The sequence below is a fragment of the Danio rerio genome, chromosome 19, assembly GCF_052040795.2.
Source record: "Danio rerio strain M-AB ecotype USA chromosome 19, GRCz13ab, whole genome shotgun sequence".
NCBI lineage: Eukaryota > Metazoa > Chordata > Actinopteri > Cypriniformes > Danionidae > Danio > Danio rerio.
Genome location: NC_141039.2, coordinates 4,337,923 through 4,357,980, shown reverse-complemented (window position 1 = coordinate 4,357,980; position 20,058 = coordinate 4,337,923). Strand labels below are relative to the sequence as shown.

General features: G+C 34.3%; 1 protein-coding gene and 1 long non-coding RNA gene across 9 annotated transcripts in view; one reads left to right on the top strand and one right to left on the bottom strand.

Moving 5' to 3' along the window:
• The window catches only part of map7d1b (MAP7 domain containing 1b), a 90,574-nt gene that overhangs the window by 55,669 nt on the left and 14,847 nt on the right, over window positions 1–20,058 (top strand). For 4 of the 8 annotated variants that reach the window (XM_087295088.1, XM_087295089.1, XM_087295091.1 and 1 more), the window contains 7 exons: window positions 1,286–1,390; window positions 8,803–8,922; window positions 11,189–11,334; window positions 11,563–11,693; window positions 14,556–14,794; window positions 16,529–16,811; window positions 19,232–19,391. In XM_087295088.1, the coding sequence (XP_087151214.1) occupies window positions 1,286–1,390; window positions 8,803–8,922; window positions 11,189–11,334; window positions 11,563–11,693; window positions 14,556–14,794; window positions 16,529–16,811; window positions 19,232–19,391 (1,184 nt within the window). 8 annotated transcript variants of the gene reach the window in all.
• Window positions 14,626–17,289, bottom strand: LOC147832427 (uncharacterized). The gene is made up of 2 exons (XR_015516387.1): window positions 15,981–17,289; window positions 14,626–15,696 (listed from the first exon to the last, which is right to left on the bottom strand). It is a non-coding gene; the product is annotated as an uncharacterized LOC147832427 (long non-coding RNA).

The window sequence follows — 20,058 nt, the reverse complement described above, 5'->3', positions numbered from 1 at the left end:
TTAAATAGAACACAATCAATCAATATTGTAACAATATTTACTATTTTAACTATATTTTTCAAAAAAAATTTTCTTAAAGACCATACGACACAAAGACTGGAGTAATGATACTGAAAAATCAGTGTTTCATCATAATAATAAATTCCAAATTTACATATATTTAAATACATAACAATTCCTCAATATTTTAATATTATTACACAATTTTTGCAATATTTTTATTAAATTATTTCTGAAGAACCATTTGACCCTAAAGACTGGAGTAAAGATGCTGAAGAATCTATGTTTAATCACAGTAATAAACCTAAATTTTAAGTTTATTTAAATACAAATAATTCCTTAAAATTGTTAATAATAAATCACAATTTTTCTGATATTTTTAAATAAGTGATTTTTGAAGTACTATGTAGCACTTAAGACACCCAGCAGGCACGCAACGTCATAAGACGTTAATATTAGATTAGATTTAGATCATGACGTCAGGTTACAAAAATTCAATGACCAGCCAGCGTCTAAGGACAATGTTATTTAGACGTCTAATAATGTCATCAAATGATGTTGATATTTAGTTGTTTTAAGGTTGTGTTGGAAAGTCACAAAAATCCAACGACAAACCAACATTTTAAACCAACGTCATATTGACGTAAAATATTGACATTAATTCATCAGGTATGATAAACATCATAGTGGTAACGTCCACTCAACGTCAAGCTGTAACATCATTAGACATTGATTTTTAGTTGATTTTAGGTTGAACGTTGGACATTGACATTGCCACGGCTTTGGGGTACAAAATCGATCAATAATATATTACTATTTGTACTATATTTTTATTAGTTGATTTCTTAAAGACAACAAACACTGGAGTGATGATACTAAAAAAAAATCTATCAAAAACACAATCTATCAAAATCGTAATAATCTTTCACATTTGTTTTGCTGTATTTTTTATTAAACTATTTTTCTAAGACAACTAGACCCTCTAATCCGAAGTAATGATGCTTTTCATAAATTTGTTGTACTTAAAATCTTACTGACCCCAAACGTTTTAACGGTCCTGCTGTTCAGCATTCATGCTTTTAAAAGTGACTCGTCGTATATAAAAACCAATGTACATCTTAAATGTACGACCACCCTACATGATCCCGAGCTCCAGCCAGAGTGTCCCGCCTCCTCCAGCTCTCCCTCTGAAAGTCTGCATGATCCTCCCAGCGCTGCGCCCGTCCCGCCGTGGCTCCCGGGGGGCCCCGTGTGAACGCTCTGCTCTCTGTGTTGCGTTCTGCAGGCAGATGCTCAGCCTCCACGGTCAACCTGCCGCGGCAGACGGAGCCTGTGATAAACAACAGGCTGTCCAAGTCCTCGGCCACGCTCTGGAACTCGCCCTGCAGAAGTAAGAACGGAGCGGCTCCCGAAAATCCCCTCCCCCCCCCTCGTCTGGTTCTTTTGGTTCTTCAGTTGTGTTTTTTCCACATTTTGATTTGATTTGCTCATTTTTTTGGTGGCCTGCTTGCCTGTGCCTGGTGATCGATGGTCATTCTCACACCTTTCTGATTCACCTCCCCATGCACCCCCCCTAAACCCCTCGTTCTTGTGTTGCATCGTGGGAAATGTCTTTTTTTTATTGATCAGCGCTCTCGCATTGTTGCATCATAGTCTGTGATGGTTATTTTTACCTGTGGTCAGGATTTTTTTTGTTTCATTTCTGTGTTCATCAGTCTTTGGTGTGGGTCGTGGTGCTGGTGGTGGATTTTTTTTTATTTGTTCACCCTGAGTGTGTGATTTGAAAGGCTGATTAATGGTTGATGTAAATAAAATAACAATGGGCTTTATGAATGGACTGATAAAACAATGAACTGAGGGTGTGTTCACACTTGAAGTTCTTGCATCTCTTAATCTGGATACTAAATAAAGTACATTTAGTTCTGGTTCACATGAAATGCGTTTCCACTGCATGATATGTAGTGGTTTGGCTCGGTACAACTCACTTTTGTCAAACAGTTCTTATAAACATTTGATTCTCTTCTATTTTACAGTATGCAGTTGAAGTCAGAATTATTAGCCCCCCCTAATTATTAGACCGCTTGTTTATTTTTTTCCCCAATTTCTGTTTAACTGAGAGAAGATTTTTTCAGCACATTTCTAATCATAATAGTTTTAATAACTCATTTCTAAAAACTAATTTATTTTATCTTTGCCATGATGACAGTTAAAAATATTTGACTAGATATTTCTCAAGACACTTCTATACAGCTTAAAGTGACATTTAAGGGTTTAACTTGGTTAATTAGGTTAACTAGGCAGGTTAGGGTAATTAGGCAAGTTATTGTATAACAGTAGATTGTTCTGTAGATTATCAAGAAAAAAAAATAGCTTAAAGGGGCTAATGAGTTTGTCTCTAAAATGGCTTTTAAAAAATTAAAACTGCTTTTATTCTAGCCGAAACAAAACAAATAAGATATTTTCTAGAAGAAAAAATATTATCAGACATACTGTGAAAATTTCCTTGCTTTGTTAAACATCATTTGGAAAATATTTAAAAAAGAAGAAAAAAATTCGAAGGGGGCTAACTATTCTGACTTCAACTTTTTATACACATTATATTTAATAACATTATATTCAGTTGTTTGGCTGACGCTTATATTAAAGCTGCTTACAAACTAATAAAAACAACAAGTAATTGAAGCATGAAAAAATAGTGCTGTCCAACGATTAAACACATCCAAAATAAAAATGTATAGTTACGAAATGTATTTGTGCGTACTTTTAATATATGTATGACTATATTGTATATTGTATATAATGCTTGTTTATATTTATATATATATATAAATATTTATATAAAATACAAATTATATCTTAATATATATGTATATATCTATAAGTATGTACATAATGTTTATATACATAGTTGCAATCAGAATTATTAAACCCCCTGAATTATTTGCCCCTTGTTTTTTTTTTCCCCCAATTTCTGTTTAAGGGAGAAAAGATTTTGTCAACACATTTCTAATCATAATAGTTTTAATAACTCATTTTTAATAACTGATTTATTTCATCTTTCCCATGATGACAGTAAATAATATTTGGCTAGATATTTTTCAACACACTTCTATACAGCTTAAAGTGACATTTAATAGCTTAACTAGGTTGACTAGGCAGGTTAGGGTAATTAGGAAAGTTATTGTGTAACGATAGTTTGTTCTGTAGACTACAGAAAAAATATAGCTTAAAGGGGCTAATAATATTGACCTTAACATGGCTTTAAAAAATTAAAAACTGCTTTTATTCTAGCCTAAATAAAACAAATAAGACTTTCTCCAGAAGAAAATATATTATCAGACATACTGTGAAAATTTCCTTGCGCTTGACAGCGCTTAAAGAGCAAGCAGAATAACATTTACATTAGTTTATTTGCTCTAAATGCTCACGTTGTTCTGTGCATGTACTTGAGGTGTTTTCTTTGAACAGGTAAAGTTAAAGGTACAGGTAAATATATCTTGACTGCTTGAAATAAAGAGCGAAATTGTATTACATATATTATAAAAATATATTCATAGATTTTAATAAAAAGAAACATTCTTGTGTTGTGAAGAAATAAATATAACGCCCCATTCACACGGGGCTTCAGTGTCAACGCTTGACTAAAGGCGTGTCTGAAGTTGGGGCTGAAGCGATCATCATAGCAGCGTCAGCCAATGAAATTCAGTCAGCAATAGGCCACTGTCTGGCTGGTGTATTTGCATAGAGCGATCTGATTGGCTGACTGCAATTAAAAAGTTGAGGTAGTCCCAACTTCTGCAGCGAGCAACGCCTCTGAAGTGGCGCCGACGGATCCACAATGCAGTTCAGCAACGCCTGATGTCACCCATTCAAAATGAATGGGAAGAGTTGACCCTGACGCCCCGTGTGAATGGGGTGTAACTCTGTATGGAACACCGTGATGCACCGGTATATTGAACTGAACCGAATAGATGACATGGTAATCGTAACCGAACCAATATTCAAATGAAGTCAGAAATTACTCACCGCCCTTTGAACATTTTTTTTATACATTTCCCAAATTATGTTTAACAGAGCAAGGACATTTTCACATAATGTCCGATAATAGTTTTTCTTCTGGAGAAAGTCTTATTTGTTTTATTTCAGCTAGAATAAAAGCAGTTTTTAATTTTTTAAACACCATTTTAAGGTCAAAATTACAAGCCCCTTTAAGGCCCCGTTTACACTAGTGCGTTTTAGTTTTAAAACGGCGTTGTAGAAGGAAAACGATCCGCGTCCACACTCGCGTTTTACCCAGTGTTTCTGAACAGCTCTCCGTCCACACCAAAACGCTGAAAACGCACATCACGTGACCACACACACACTCTCGGGCAAGCGCTCCAGCATTTCTACCCAGATGAGAGCTCTGCTTGTCGGACTGCTCATCAAGCATCTCCCGCTGGATCTAATCTCACTATATTTGCTAAACGTGATATTTCATTCATGTTGTTGTCTTTATCTAACGACATAGGCCAATTCCCTGACTTTGGTCATTGGAATCTAATAAGTTACTTGTTTACGGGTAACATGTTTTGGTTAAGCGCAAAGATAAGTTAATGATTAATCCAGGTACATTGACTGATCGCTTACCTTTATTTCCTACAATGTATAAACTTATTGTATGTTATACTTTTATAATTATCGATTATTAAAACTAATATTCAGCAAAAGAGATGGTGTGTTTCGTATTTTCACTGAAATTGAAAAGAGGCAGCTGTTATGGGCTCCGTTTTGTTATAAATACCCACACAGTGAAGATGACGCTCATATATGCGGCACGGCGCCTCAACATTTCTGCTGTCTGTTAAGTTGCTAATATTAAAAAGAAAATAGGCAGTTCCTTAAATCATGTTTACATTTTATTGTTGAGAAAGTGAACGCAGCCAAGGTGATGTAAATGAAGTTATAAAGTACACTGTTCCCTTTGAAGATTTACCCGTGTCCTCGGTATGTTTTCCATATCAAACTGAGAAGGGGGAGACTGCAGCCTTGATCAAACTTGCGAAGTCTTAACTTACAAGAAGGAGATGCGAGACTGAACTGTGTGTGTTAGGCTACTTAATATTGAGGAAAAGCCCCAATCAGATAGGCGAACGTTTGCAGCCCCGCCTCCGTTTTCAGATGTCTCCGTCTTTCCCCATCCACACTGAGACGGAGCAGCAGCGTTTTAGAATGAAAACGGCCTCTCCAGCGTTTTCAAAAAGCTCCGTTTTCGGCGCTCGAGAACTCCGGCGTAGTGTGGACGGATGGCGTAACCGTAGCAAAACTTATGCGTTTTCAAACTAAAACGCACTAGTGTAAACGGGGCCTAAGTCTACTGAACAAACCATCGTTATGCAATAACTTGCCTAATTACCCTAACCTGCCTAGTTAACCTAGTTAAGCCTTTAAATGTCACTTTAAGCTGTATAGAAGTGTCTTGAAAAACATCTAGTCAAATATTATTTTACTGTCATCACGGCAAAGATCAAAAAAATAAGTTATTATAAATTACTTATTAAAACTATTATGTTTAGAAATGTGTTGAAGAAATCTTCCCTTTGTTTAACAGAAATTGGGGGAAAAATAAACAGGGGGGCTAATAATTCTGACTTTAACTGTATATATGTGTATGTATGTGTGTGTGTAAATAAAAAGTTACATCTAGGATACAATAAATCGTGATTAATCATTTGACAGCACTAGTAAACAATACTAGAAAAACATAGAGTTGGGAGAGAGAGAGAGAGAGAGGGAGAGATTGTTAGAAGGTCAAATACAGGTTTTTATACACATATACTGTAGCTAATGTACATACTATGCACAGTTTAACCTATGGTAGTTCTGACTATAGCCACATTTTCCTTCTTAGCGACGAAATAATAGGTTTTCCAAAATGCTGACCTCCGCATTGTAGCAGAACGGTCCAGTACAGCAAAACTGTGGCTACACAGATGTGTATAAATCATCATAATAACAGCATTGTGCACCGCATGCTATCCCTGTAGCTCAACGTCTGCTCTTATTTCCCTGTCTTTAGAGATGACCACTCATAATGCACATTTCGCTGAGATGTAACACATAATATTTAAGCTATTCAATCTTACACGGTTTGAGAGACTTCATGGCCATTGAGGTTTATTTTTTCCCCTGCAAGCTTCCTGGAAATGCTATATTCTGGGTTTGGTTGTTATGATATTCAGAATCAAGATTGTTTCCAAGCAAGATTTTATATGCTAGATCGTGATCAAGCTTTCGGTTACAGTAGTTCAGGCAACAGCACGGTTTGCCGCAGTGGGGGAGAAGAAAAAAAAAAAGGCAGCTGTTGCCTAGCGACGGCCTGTGGCCAGTCGTCCTGAAGTGCTGTAAATTTTCTGGTGTTGCTAAAGTGTGAGATCAGAGCACCACCTCATCGCTACATCCAGATCAAGAGTCCGTTTTCATGACTGTTTGAGTGTTACATGATTGTCATATACATCTTTGGAGTGTGTTTCTGCCTGAGTGTGTGTGTGTGTGGCTAAAGGAGAGATGGAAATGAGTGTAATGGAGACCACAGATTCATTTCTTCATCACTCCACTTGTGTTGCTCATGTCCGTGGAGATCAGTCATTTAGTCTGTGAAGATCCAAACCACATTTTAATGTGCTGTCTGAGTAATTAACACTGCAGCATCTCATAATTCCCAGAATTAAAGCAGTTTAACCTGATTTTGAACCCGTGGAGAGATTATTCTGCTTTTAGTGTGCTGTTCGTCTAGACTTAAAACACTCACAGGAGAGAATATTTATAATTGAGGTCTTTTAAATAAAACAGCAGAACTACTGAAAACAGTCTAACATTTAGGAGAGATCTCAGCCTATGCAAAATTATAACACAAGATCAAAAGGTCTCAGTATTACACTTATGCCATCACATTTTTTTGCTAAACTCACTGATATGCTACATTTTGGAGTTGTAAGATGTTCTTTAAATAAGATTACAAATGCTGCTTTTTTAATCAAAAATACAACTACGGGTAGTAATATTATAGAATAGTATTGTTATTCAAATTAACAGTTTTCTTTTATATATATATATATTTTAAAATGTGAATAATTTCTGTAAAAGCTGAACAGTTTTCAGGGTCACATTATCCTGATTAATGTTATTAATGCTATTAATATTATTATAAATATATTAATGTTATTAATATTATTTATTAATTTGCAAAAATATAATATAATATAATATAATATAATATAATATAATATAATATAATATAATATAATATAATATAATATAATATAATATAATATAATATAATATAATATAATATAAAATCATATAATATAATATAACTTAATATAAAATAATATAATATAATATAATATAATATAATATAATATAATATAACTTAATATAATATAATATAATATAATATAATATAATATAATATAATATAATATAATATAATATAATATAATATAACTTAATATAAAATAATATAATATAATATAATATAATATAATATAATATAATATAATATAATATAATATAATATAATATAATATAATATAATATAAAATCATATAATATAATATAATATAATATAACTTAATATAAAATAATATAATATAATATAATATAAAATAATATAATATAATATAACTTAATATAACTTAATATAAAATAATATAATATAATATAATATAATATAATATAATATAATATAATATAATATAATATAATATAATATAATATAATATGGGGCGAAATGGTGATGCAGTAGGTAGTGCTGGGTCGGTTGGCGTTTCTGTGTGGAGTTTGCATGTTCTCCCTGTGTTGACGTGGGTTTCCTCCAGGTGCTCCGGTTTCCCCCACAGTCCAAAGACATGCGGTACAGGTTAATTGGGTAGGCTAAATTGTCCGTAGTGTATGAGTGTGTATGGATGTTTCCCAGATATATATATTGCAGCTGGAAGGGCATCGGCTTCGTAAAACATGTGCTGGATAAATTGCCGGTTCATTCCGCTATGGCAACCCCTAATAAAGGGACTAAGCCGAAAAGAAAATGTATGAACAATAGAATAGAATAGAATAGAATAGAATAGAATAGAATAGAATAGAATAGAATAGAATAGAATAGAATAGAATAGAATAGAAAGTGTGTGTCTTTTATTCCTAACATCGTGGGGACCAAATGTCCCCATAATTATACCAATACAATTCCAGTAAATTTAGCGTCATGGGGACATTTTTAATTATAAAAAAATCATAAATAAGATGGAATGAAATATTTTGAACATGTAAAAATGCAGGTTCCTGTTTCCTGTGAGGGTTGGGATTAGAAATAATGGGACAGAATTTACAGTCTGTACAGTAGAAACATTATGTCTTTGGGAAGTCCCCATAAAGATAGTTCTACACGTGTGTGTGTGTGTGTGTGTGTGTGTGTAAAATAGCAACATTTTTCAAGTTAAACAGCATGAGTAAATACTGAGTACTACTTAAATACACTAAGTTGTACTTTAACTCTCTTGAGTTACATCAAACAGACAAAGCAAACATATGAGTGTACATAAACCACTACAGCATTCACTAATATTTACTGTAGTGTCCAGAAATGAGTCCAGATCAAGAAAAGGATCAGTGTTCACTCAACGAAGGGCCTGATAAGTCTGCTTCCTGTAACGGCTGCTCTGATTTGTCTAGCAGCACTGCTACAGCCTGCTGATTGGCCCTTTGTCCAGTGACCTGTGGTTTGTGTCAGCATATGTTGATGTTAACAGCACCCTCTTGTGTCAGCCCGCAGTTTGCGCTTGAGCCCGTGGGAGAGTCGAATCGTGGAGCGACTGATGACGCCTACCCTTTCCTTTCTGGCTCGCAGCCGCAGCGTCGCCACCCTGCAGAACAGCAGCGACCCCCGTGAGTTACACACACACCACACTGATTACATAAAATGTAAAATAGGTCTCTGATGTCCCTAGAGTGTGAAGATTTAGCTTAAAATATCACACTGATAATGTTTTATAACTCTTTGAAACTGTTCCTTTTGATTCTAATGTGCCATTTTAGTGACTGTCGCTTTAAATTCAAATGAGATTGTGCTCTTTTTAAAAGAAGGCGGAGCTACAAATGCGTGCCAGCATAGTGGCAGATTCACAAACAAGACTAACGTCCTATGCTAATTTGGGAGAGATTGTCACTAGTGGGCGGGGCTTTCCCCTTTCTAGTGACACGTACAAAGGGAGAATGTCAATCAAAGTGTTTCTTTTAGATGATATATTCACAGACTGCTGCCACACAACTGTGTTTAAACCACTTATAAGAGTGATTTTTGCGTAATAGGTCCCCTTTAAAGTCACCACACTACATACACACCCTACTAATGACTTAAACACACTTTATAAACACAGAGAAAACAAGCCGTTCATCTTATTTATATCTCAAATAAACTTCAATGATCTGTTCTGTGTATATACAGTTGAAGTCAGAATTATTAGCCCCTTAGTTTTTTTTTTCTTTTTTAAATATTTCACAAATCATATTTGACAGAGCAAAGATATTTTCACAGTATGTCTGATAATATGTTTTCTTCTGGAGAAAGTCTAATTTGTTTTATTTTGGTTAGAATAAAAGCAGTTTTTAATTTTTTTAAACCCATTTTAAGGGCAATATTATTAGCCCATTTCAGCTATATATTTTTCAATAGTCTACAGAACAAACCATTATTATACAAAAACTTGCCTAATTATCCTAACCTGCCTAGTAAACCTAATTAACCTAGTTAAGCCTTTAAATGTCACTTTAAGCTGTATAGGAGTGTCTTGAAAATTATCTAGTCAATTAATTATTTTTTATAATTTATAATTTATTATTATTTATTATCATTATTATTTTTAGAAATATGCTGAAAAAATCTTCTCTCCGTTAAACAGAAATTGGGGAAAGAAATAAACAGGGGGGCTAATAATTCAGAGGAAGTAATAATTCTGATTTCAACTGTATTTTTTACCTTTAGCTTTATTAGTTTATAATGAAGCATTTTCAATTCAGAAGTGGTGCCATTTTTTCTAGTTGGACTTTTTTTTTTACTGATTTTATTTGATGGAATTGGCTATTTAGTTTAATATTAAGGTGAAAATTACATAAATTGTTATTTTTATTATTGATACATATTACCAACTCCATATCATTCCATATTATATCCATATTTTTATAAATTTTTAGTTTGGGTGGTTTTTTGTTGGTAAAATCCAGTTATACATATTTTGTGTGTAAAGTGACAACAAACATAGTTATTTTGCATTTTTAAATAAAGAAAAAAATGATAAATAGTTCATTTATATTAGATTCATTCATTCATTTTCCTTCGGCTTAGTCCCTATTTATTATTTAAAAAAAGCTTGTATTTCAAGTTTTTTTTTAGTTTTGTTTCGCTTTTATTTATTTTCAGATGACAGTAAATTAAGTATTTTTGTCTTGGTTTGCGTTCAATTATTTTTATTATAAATATTTTTAGTTTCGCTTTTATTTATTTCCAGATGACAGTAAATTACATTTTTTTATCTTATTTATATATTTTTATTTATTTTTACTTATTTATTTTTTGTCCATTTTTTAGTTTTCCTAATTAAATTTTTGTACACATTATTAACTATAACTATTTTTAATAGTTTTTCTTTGTAATATTAATATTTATTCATTTTCTTGTCGGCTTAGTCCCTTTATTAATCCGGGGTCACCACAGCGGAATGAACCGCCAACTTAACCAGCACATGTTTTACGTAGCGGATGCCCTTCCAGCTACAACCAAGTACTGGGAAACATCCATACACACTCATCCACACACATACACTACAGCCAATTTAGTTCACCTATAGCACGTCTTTGGACTGTAGGGGAAACCGGAGCACCCGGAGGAAACCCACGCCAACAGAACATGCAAACTCCACATAGAAATTCCAACTGGCCCAGCCGGGACTCGAACCAGTGGTCTACTTGCTGTAAGGCGACAGTGCTAACCACTGAGCTACTGTGTCACCCGGTTGATGAACATAAGAAATGCAAAACATAAAAAAAATTCTACCAGCCCTATCCCTTCAAACAGTAGTGTATGATCTCAGTTGTAGTGTTGTATGCATAAATAAATGAGTGAGTGTCTCTAAATATCTGGTGTGTGTTTTCTCAGATCAGTGTTCCCGCTCTGCGTCTGTATCCCCTCTGACACCCTGCTCTCATCATCATCATCCTCACCAGCACAGCGCTGAACGCTGGAGAGTCTCGGCCAGCACTCCAGACATCACACAGCGACAACACAGACGCAACTCCACACCGGTAAACACACACACACACACTAGGGCTGCACAATATTGGAAAAATCTCGCTATTTTCCTTTCTCTTTATGTTGTGTTTTTTCTGAAAGTTTATATTAAATGGTTCTTTTTACAACTTAACGCTAGCTTAAAACTTCTCCAGACAAAAGTTTATTTTTCGTCAGTCATGATTTTGATGTTAGCAGTTGTTGTTTTAGTTCTTTGATCTATTATTGTGTTCCTTTTCTAGTTTGAGAAGAAGAAGAAAGAAAAGAAGGACAAGGAACGAGAGAATGAGAAGGAGAAGAGCGCTCTGTCTAAAGAAAAAGTGGAGAAGAAGAGACAATCCCAATCTGTAACCAGAACGAAAACAGAAGCCAGGTGACTAGCACATACATACATATAGAAACACACACACACACAGGCTCAGCAGGGCCCCTGGCAGACTTTTAGCTCTTTTACAGGCTTTGTGTTCAGCTGATTAGTGAAAAGAAATAGTAAATCAGCTTTAAAATAATTAAACTGAGCTCATATTTTGGCTATTTTGTAGCATAATTTCTTTTTCCTCACTGAAGTACGTACTAAGCAAGCGGCAACCTCCCGCTCTCTCTCAGGAAGCCAATACGAAAGTAACTAAAACTGCAATTCATCCGAAATTCCGCTAGTCTTGGCCGCTCCTGGCTCCAAAACAGAGCAAATTTCAATTGAGCCCACTGTTAGAATGGCCAACTTTACAGCAGAAAAAAAGTTTTTACAGCCTGGTACAAAAAAAGATTTTGGTTAATACAGCTAATATTACCCTTCATGACAACTGTGAGGGGGGTGAATTTTTTTATAACTCATCCGTTTCCTTTATATTAAGTTATTTTAAGTTTGCATAATTAAAGGGAGTGGCCACTTGATTGACAGCTAGGTCTCGCTGATCGCCGTCACGTCACCTCAGCTGAATCCTGCAGATTAGCCACTGATCTCGGCATATTTATCGTATTTCTGTGTTGTTTTATGTGGCTTTACACAGTCGACTGTCTTTTGGACTTGTTTCCTACAATTATTTGATGGAATGTCATGGTGAGGGCACTTAATTGTGCTCACAAACCATTCACGTGGCCTCCGTTTCCCATGTGAGTAAAGTTATACTTATATACCATCTCTATTCATGTATTTGTTTTATTTAAGATCATTTATCGTTTAAATTTATATTTAGAGCTGTAACGCACTCCAGAATCTGTCAGATTGATTAGCTGTAGGCTCTAGAATCGTCATCTGAAGCGTTGTCATACAGTGTTATGCTGGATTTCATTAATAGTCTTACATTAACTAACACAGACTATATCTGAAGTGTTTGGAAGTAATTCGCGTTTTCCTCCTGTTGAAAAACGTCATAAGAACAATACTTAGTGGCTCAATGTATTACAGCAGTGTTTTTAAAAGTCTAAACACTTTATTGATATAGTATACAACCAAGCACAAGTGGTCAGAATACAAACGAGTCGCAGGTGATAAAATATTAAGCGTTCTCCCAAAGTAAAGTGTGTCTGAACCAGGTCTAAGCTAAATGCCAGCAGGTGTCTGTAGCTCCGCTCACTCTCCGCCTCTTTGCCCTTGTTTGGTCTCCCGCCGTGGGTGTGATGACGCACGAACAAAATGGCGACGGTTGGCCGCGCCTACTTGTGGCTTCTTTTGCGCTCTTTAGAAACCTATGGGTGACGTCACGGATACTACGTCTATATATTTTACAGTCTATGGTACTAAGGCAAGCAGTATTATTGTTCAGACTTACATCATGAGTGTAATTGTTATAAATAATATTCACATTTTAAAAATAAAAATCTGTAAACAGAAATAAGGCCATAAAAAGACAATCTAAGGCTAAATTGCTAATGCAAGTATTATTGTTTAAATTTAAATAAGATTGGGTTTAAAACATTTTTAAAATTAAAACATTTTTAGTCATTTATATTCTCAAGGATATGTATCTTAATTCAGGAAATTTCAGATATTTGTAATGAAAATCAATGTAAGTGTATAAGTTATTAATAAAGGTATTTGATACTTTTATACTTGTATATATGTCTTTATTATTTCTTTTTTTTTATAAACGAACTGCAATAGTAAAATTAGAAATGTTTCCATGGCGATTTGATGAACAATTTGAAGCATTAAAATCACTTGTTAAAACAAAGTTTTTAAAAAATCAGATAATACTCTAATAGACAAGATTTTGTTATTAGAAAAAATGTGTTCCCCTTATATCTACTTTTTACAAACTTGTGATTAATTTGTTTACTATGCCTTTAGTACCTACTTTTACCATTGGATAGCACTGATGGGTGGTTGGTTGGGGGAAAGTATGTTTAAATGTTGTTTAATTTAAAAAAATGTATGACTGTTGGTTGTTTTTTTTTTTTCATTTTCTCTTTTTTTGAGTGTCTTAAAAAGTTTTATGTTTGTATTTTAAAAAAAGTGTATTTACAAGTAAATGTCTGCCAGAATTTCTAATATTAAAAATATTTAAACCAAAAAAAATTAATATTAAAATAAATATTAAAATAAAAACAATATTGAGACAAATAACAAGAATAAACTAACAACAAATGACAAAAGCACAATAAAATTACTAAAACTTAAAATTAAGTGATTAATTAAACAAAACTGAAAATATCAAAGTAAACTTATGCACTGATATAAAAGCAACTGATATAAATGCATAATAAAACTGAAAATAAAAAATGAAAATAGAATACACAAATTAACCTAAATAATAATAATATTTTTCCCAGAGATGGGTTGTGGCTGGAAGGGCATCCGCTTAGTGGTTCATTCCACTGTGGCGACCCCGGATTAATAAAGGGACTAAGCCAACAAGAAAATGAATGAATGAAAAAATGAATAAATATTAATATTACAAAGATAAACTATTAAAAATAGCTGTAATGTATACAAAAATTATATTAGGAAAACTAAAAAATGGACAAAAATAAATAAGTAAAAATAAATGAAAATAAATAAGATTAAAAAATTTAAATTTACTGTCATCTGGAAATAAATAAAAGTAAAACTAAAAATATTTATAATAAAAATTATTTAGCGCAAACCAAGACAAAAATACTTAATTTACTGTCATCTGGAAATAAATAAAAGCGAAACAAAAAAAAAAACTTGAAATAGCAAATGACAAAAAAATGACAAAAGCACATGATGAAATGAAATAAAGGAATGCTCTGACATCTCTTCTCTTTTTAGCCCAAATGTCAAAGCTAAAAACAGAGCTTCCTCTCCTGCGACGCCCAGGAGTCGCCCTCTCTCGCCGAACCCAGCAGTGTCCCCCAAACCTTCATCCTCTTCAGGCCGAACTCCACCGGGCACCAAGACCCGGCCTAAACGGGCGCAGACCCCTGCTCGTGTGCAGGCGCCCGCCGTCGCTGCAGTCACAGTGGAAACAAAGGAGCCCCGACAGCCTGAGCCTCCCAAAGACACAAAGAGTGAGTGAGACCACACTGTAGACCCAAAACTAAACAGATACATCTGCATGACACCTCAATGGTTTCCAAAGAGACCAGGGTGACTTTTACCTTGTTAAAGGAAACCAATTATGCCACTTTTTACAAAATGAGTGTGTATGTGGAGTTTTAACTCACAAATAATGTTTTATAACCCTCTGAACTTGCCTCTTTTAGGCTTTCAACCTAATTGTGCCATTTTGGTGACTGTCGCTTTAAATTCAAATGAGATTGTGCTCTTTTCAAAAGAAGGCGGAGCTATCAATGCATATATCTCAGCATAGTTATAGTGGCAGATTCAAAATCAAGACTAATGTCCTATGCTAATGAGGGAGAGATCATCACTATTGGGCGGGGCTTTCCCCCTCTGATGACACGTACAAAGGGAGAATGTCAATCATAGTGTTTTTATGAAGCGATGTGAAAGTAAAAGTTGTGTTATTTTGGCATTATTTTAAGAGTAATACAGGCTCACGGTTGTAATATATTACTTTAAAAAATAAAATTACACACACATATTGTTACTGATTCTCTCAAAATAGGACAGCCAGTCAGTACATGGGAAAACAATATTACTGGCATGACGTATTTGAGAAAGCAACTCAGATATTTTGTAGGAAATTAAAAGTAATGCGTTACTTTGCAAGTTACTTGAAAAAAGTAATTTGATTGCATTACTCATGATGCTTTGGCACCAATATGTAAGGGATAATGTATATCCAGGTGGTATCAACCATCTAGATGTACATTATCCCACTTGTTACATAGCTACTTGCCACAAACCTAAACAATTACACACAAAAACTGACTTGACCTTTAATACTCTTTCATTAAACATAAGAATTGTGGGACAAAATTGGCTGAATGGAGCCCACACTAACCACCTACATATTATTCAGTCACAAGATGGAGCCAAACAGTCAAAAACAGCAGTGTGGCGCATACAGTAACCATATAAATCAGGGGTGGCCAACCCTGTTTCTGGAGAGCCACCTTCCTGCAGATTTCAGTTGCTACCCATATCAAACACACCTGAACCAATTAATTAGAACCTGAACACCACGTGATAATTACATTAATAATAGGTAATAGGATAATTAGGTGTGTTTGATATGGGTTGCAACTGAAATCTGCAGGAAGGTGGCTCTCCAGGAACAGGGTTGGCCACCCCTGATATCAATCATACCGTATTTCCTGGGAGTCTCCTGTATTTCACACCCATCACCCGCCACCCTCTTGTTTGTAATTTCTCCTGAAAAACTCCCGTAATTTCACCCTGCCTCCGGCCCTCAGCTTTTTGGTACAGTCTGTAACACTCCCTGGTCACCAACTATGGTATAGTATCCGATCTCAGCAGCCACTCAAAACCCATTCCAGTTACTTACCCGGATCTCATCTATGTTATTCAGACAAACAAACACCTCCACAACACCCATCCCATCATATTTTGGAGACAAATGTTAGCAGGTATGATAAAAATATGAATATGAATGTAAATATACTCAGTTATGATGACCCGGATTAGCCCGTGCTATTAGTTTCAATGGTTGTTATCTGGAAATAACATACTTTTGAATGTAAATCAAAATCAAGTATTCATTATAATAAGTATCTTAACATTTTTTTAAAATGTCCTTTAGGGTTTCATGACTCTTATTATGTAATGACTTCACTTTCTTGATGGATTTTTGATGTTTTTTTTTCTTTTTTGTTCAGCTGCTTCTATTGTTCCTGACATTACAGTGTCATCTGCTCCGGCCACGCCCCTCTCTCCCTCTGCTCCAATCACAGTGGCTCCTCAGACTCCAGAGGTGGTCAATGCGGCGAGCACGTCTTCTCGATCGCTGTCTCCGGAGCCCAATACTGCCATCTCTAAGCCCACCGCCGGGACCACTGACCCTGAGGAGGCGGCACGGGTCCTGGCGGAGAAGAGGCGTCAGGCTCGAGAACAGAGAGAGAAGGAGGAGCAGGAGAGGCGAGAGCAGGAGCAGAGGAGCAGGTCTGTTTTTTATTTTTATTCTCATTATTTTGCATGTTTAAAATGTTTTGCATAAAGACGAAAATGTTGTTAAAAGATGTTCAGAGGGGTTATTGGAAATGACTAATAATGCTGTACTTTGCATGTTCAGCCACTAGTTGGTGATGTCATTTTGAATTTCAAATATTACATGTGAATGTGTCACTATTTGTTTTGGTTATGCAGTAAAAATGTAAACTGAATGGATAATTCACAAGTACATGACATCACCACTTTTAAAATAGCATTTTTACTTTTTTGTTGATAACACAACATAACAAAAACATTGCACTGAAAGCAATTTTCAAAACTTAGCACTTTCAGTCCTTACAAAATACAAAAAAAATCTGTGAGCTGTGAAAAATCCCCAAAAAAGTGCTTTAAATGCCACTTAATCCATATGTTCATAATGTCCAGCACACTCTGCAAAGAACAGAGCTATTGTTAACTAAAACTGTTCAAAAAGAAACAAAATAAAAGAAAGAAATATTATATAAGAAACATGGAAACAAAACTTAGTCTTATGTTGCATAGGGATGTTTTCATCAGTAATCAAAATACATTATTATGGGTAAAAAAAATTGTGTGTGTGTTTGTGTATGATTTTTTTCATTAATAATTTTTTATAATAATATTATTACATAGATACTTTGTAATTGTTTTACTCTAAATATATAAAAAATGTCATTTTTATTTGGTAATATTCATTGCTAAGAACTTAATTTGGACAACTTTAAAGGTCAGTTGCTTAATATTTTGAGAAATATTTTGACTTAGATTACAGATTTACAAATAGTTTCATTAATGGATTTTTTATTCAGCTTTAAGATTATGTATAAATCTCAATAAATTTTATTATTGTTGTTGTTGTTGTTTTATTTTTGTTGTTGTTGTTGTTGTCAAAGTTTACAAAAGTGGCCTTCTAGCAACTAATTAAAAACAAATTTACTAGAAATAACTGAAATTCAAAACTTGAATTTTTTTTTTTTTTTTTTTGTAATTCAGTTTTTTTATTTCCGAAAGTGAGAATATACAATTTTTACAATCGGATAACAAAATACTTTTAACAGATATAACCCCATATATATTCTTCCCCCCCCCCCCCCCCCCCCCCACCCCATTATACGCACATCAGGAAACACAGAATAACTATAGTTTAGACCAAGCTGTTAGATAATTTCCATTAAGTTGTCATCCGTAGCATCAGATGAGGGTTAAGTGTCCAAGATTTCTTTGACATTGCATATGTAGATTTTCCACGCCGTAAGAATGTCCACTTTGGCATTGTTGAGCCGTGCTGATGACAGTTCCAGATACAATATTTCCAATAATGAATGTAACCAGTGCTTAACTGAGAGATCATGAGGAGGTTTCCACCTTTGTACCAACATTTTCTTTGTAGCAGTTGAAGCAGCTAACCAAAATTTACGGACCTTTGCATTTAAGGGAAATTGAGAGTTATCATTCAATAGTAACAGTATAGGGTCTTTGGGGAAACAAATTTTTGTAACTTTAAATAAAATGTCCAGCACCGAATCCCAAAGTTTTTGTACCTCCGGACATTCCCACATCATATGTAAAAAGGTATCTGGATGCGGTGGTTCACAGAACTTACAATATGGATCTGGAGATAAACCTATGATATGTCGTGTACGTGTTTTTAAATATGCCCTGTGGATAGTTTTAAAATGAATAAACTGGTGATTAGGGTAAAACTTGAATTTTTGAAACAAAAATAAAATAAATACATACATTTATGAAAAAAAATCTTAAAAATGAAACTTTGTTTAAAATTACTGTAACGTTGAAGTCAGAATTATTAGCCCCCCTGAATTTTTAGCCCGCTCTTTATTGTTTCTCCAATTTATGTTTAACGGAGAGCAGATTTTTTCAGCACATTTCTAATCATAATAGTTTTAATAACTCATCTCTAATAACTGATTTATTTGATCTTGGCCATGATGACAGTAAATAATATTTGACTAGATATTTTTAAAGCCACTTCTATACAGCTTAAAGTGACATTTAAAGGCTTTACTAGGTTAACTAGGCATGTTAGGGTAATTAGGCAAGTTATTGTATAACAATGGTTTGTTCTGTAGACTGTCAAGAAAATGTATAGCTTAAAGGGGCTAATAATTTTGACCTTAAAATGCTGTTTAAAAAAAATAACTAGCCAAAATAAAACATAAGACTTCCTCAAGAAGAAAAAATATTATACTTTGAAAATTTCCTTGCTCTGTTAAACATCATCAGGGAAATATTTAAAAAAGGGAAAAAAATCTAAAGGGGGCTAATAATTCTGACTTTAGCTGTAGGTAAACATAAAAGCATTTATTAAAATGGAAGCTAAAGTTAAGTACTAAAAATATTTCCTGTAACCCTGCCTGATGTTCCTCCAGAGCTCTGCGTGAGGAACACCTCAGACGTGAGGAGGAGGAGAGGAGGCGCAGAGATGAAGAGGCCAAACTGATGGCGGAGCAGCAGCGTCTGCAGGAGGAGAAGGAGGCGCAGGAGAGAGCCAGAGCTGAGCACGAGGAAAACCTGCGGCTGCAGAAACAGGTGAGCACTGCACTGCATTCTGGGTAATGGAGACCACACATTCCACGCTTTTCCTATGGCCCATGATGCTTTGCGTGAAATATGGGAACAACTACAACAGTTAAATTGTAAACAATAAGTGAATTAAAACAAAAATTAACAGGGTTCGGGTTAGGGCTAGGGGTAGTCCATTCCACATTAAAAGGCAATTTATCAGAATGAACAAATTACTTTCAGTACCATGAATAACTCCAGACAATTATTGGACAAAAAGAAAATCGTGCAAGTGTTAATGTCTAGATTGTATGGAAAAGAAATAGAAAGTAATCTGGAGGAGCAATGAATGAACTCAAAAAGAGCTGTCAAGAGATAGGAATCATCACTCATTTTTTTATATTTTTAGTTTTCCTTTTAGTTTTTTATTTTATTTTATGAACATTTTATGTGCCTTTTCCAGATCTGTTAATGTTTTCAATATTCCTGCATAACGTTTGTCTGAGTGTTATGTAATATTTCCACTTATTTCAGTTACCATGGCAACATTTCTAGCTGTCAATCTAATAAAATGTTAATTTTAATTCATCTAATTATAAAATAAATTAATTTCAGCCTCAAATTCAATACATTACTTGATCAAGCAGGTGATCATTATGTTTAGTTCATTTCAGTATTTTCCATATTCTATTAT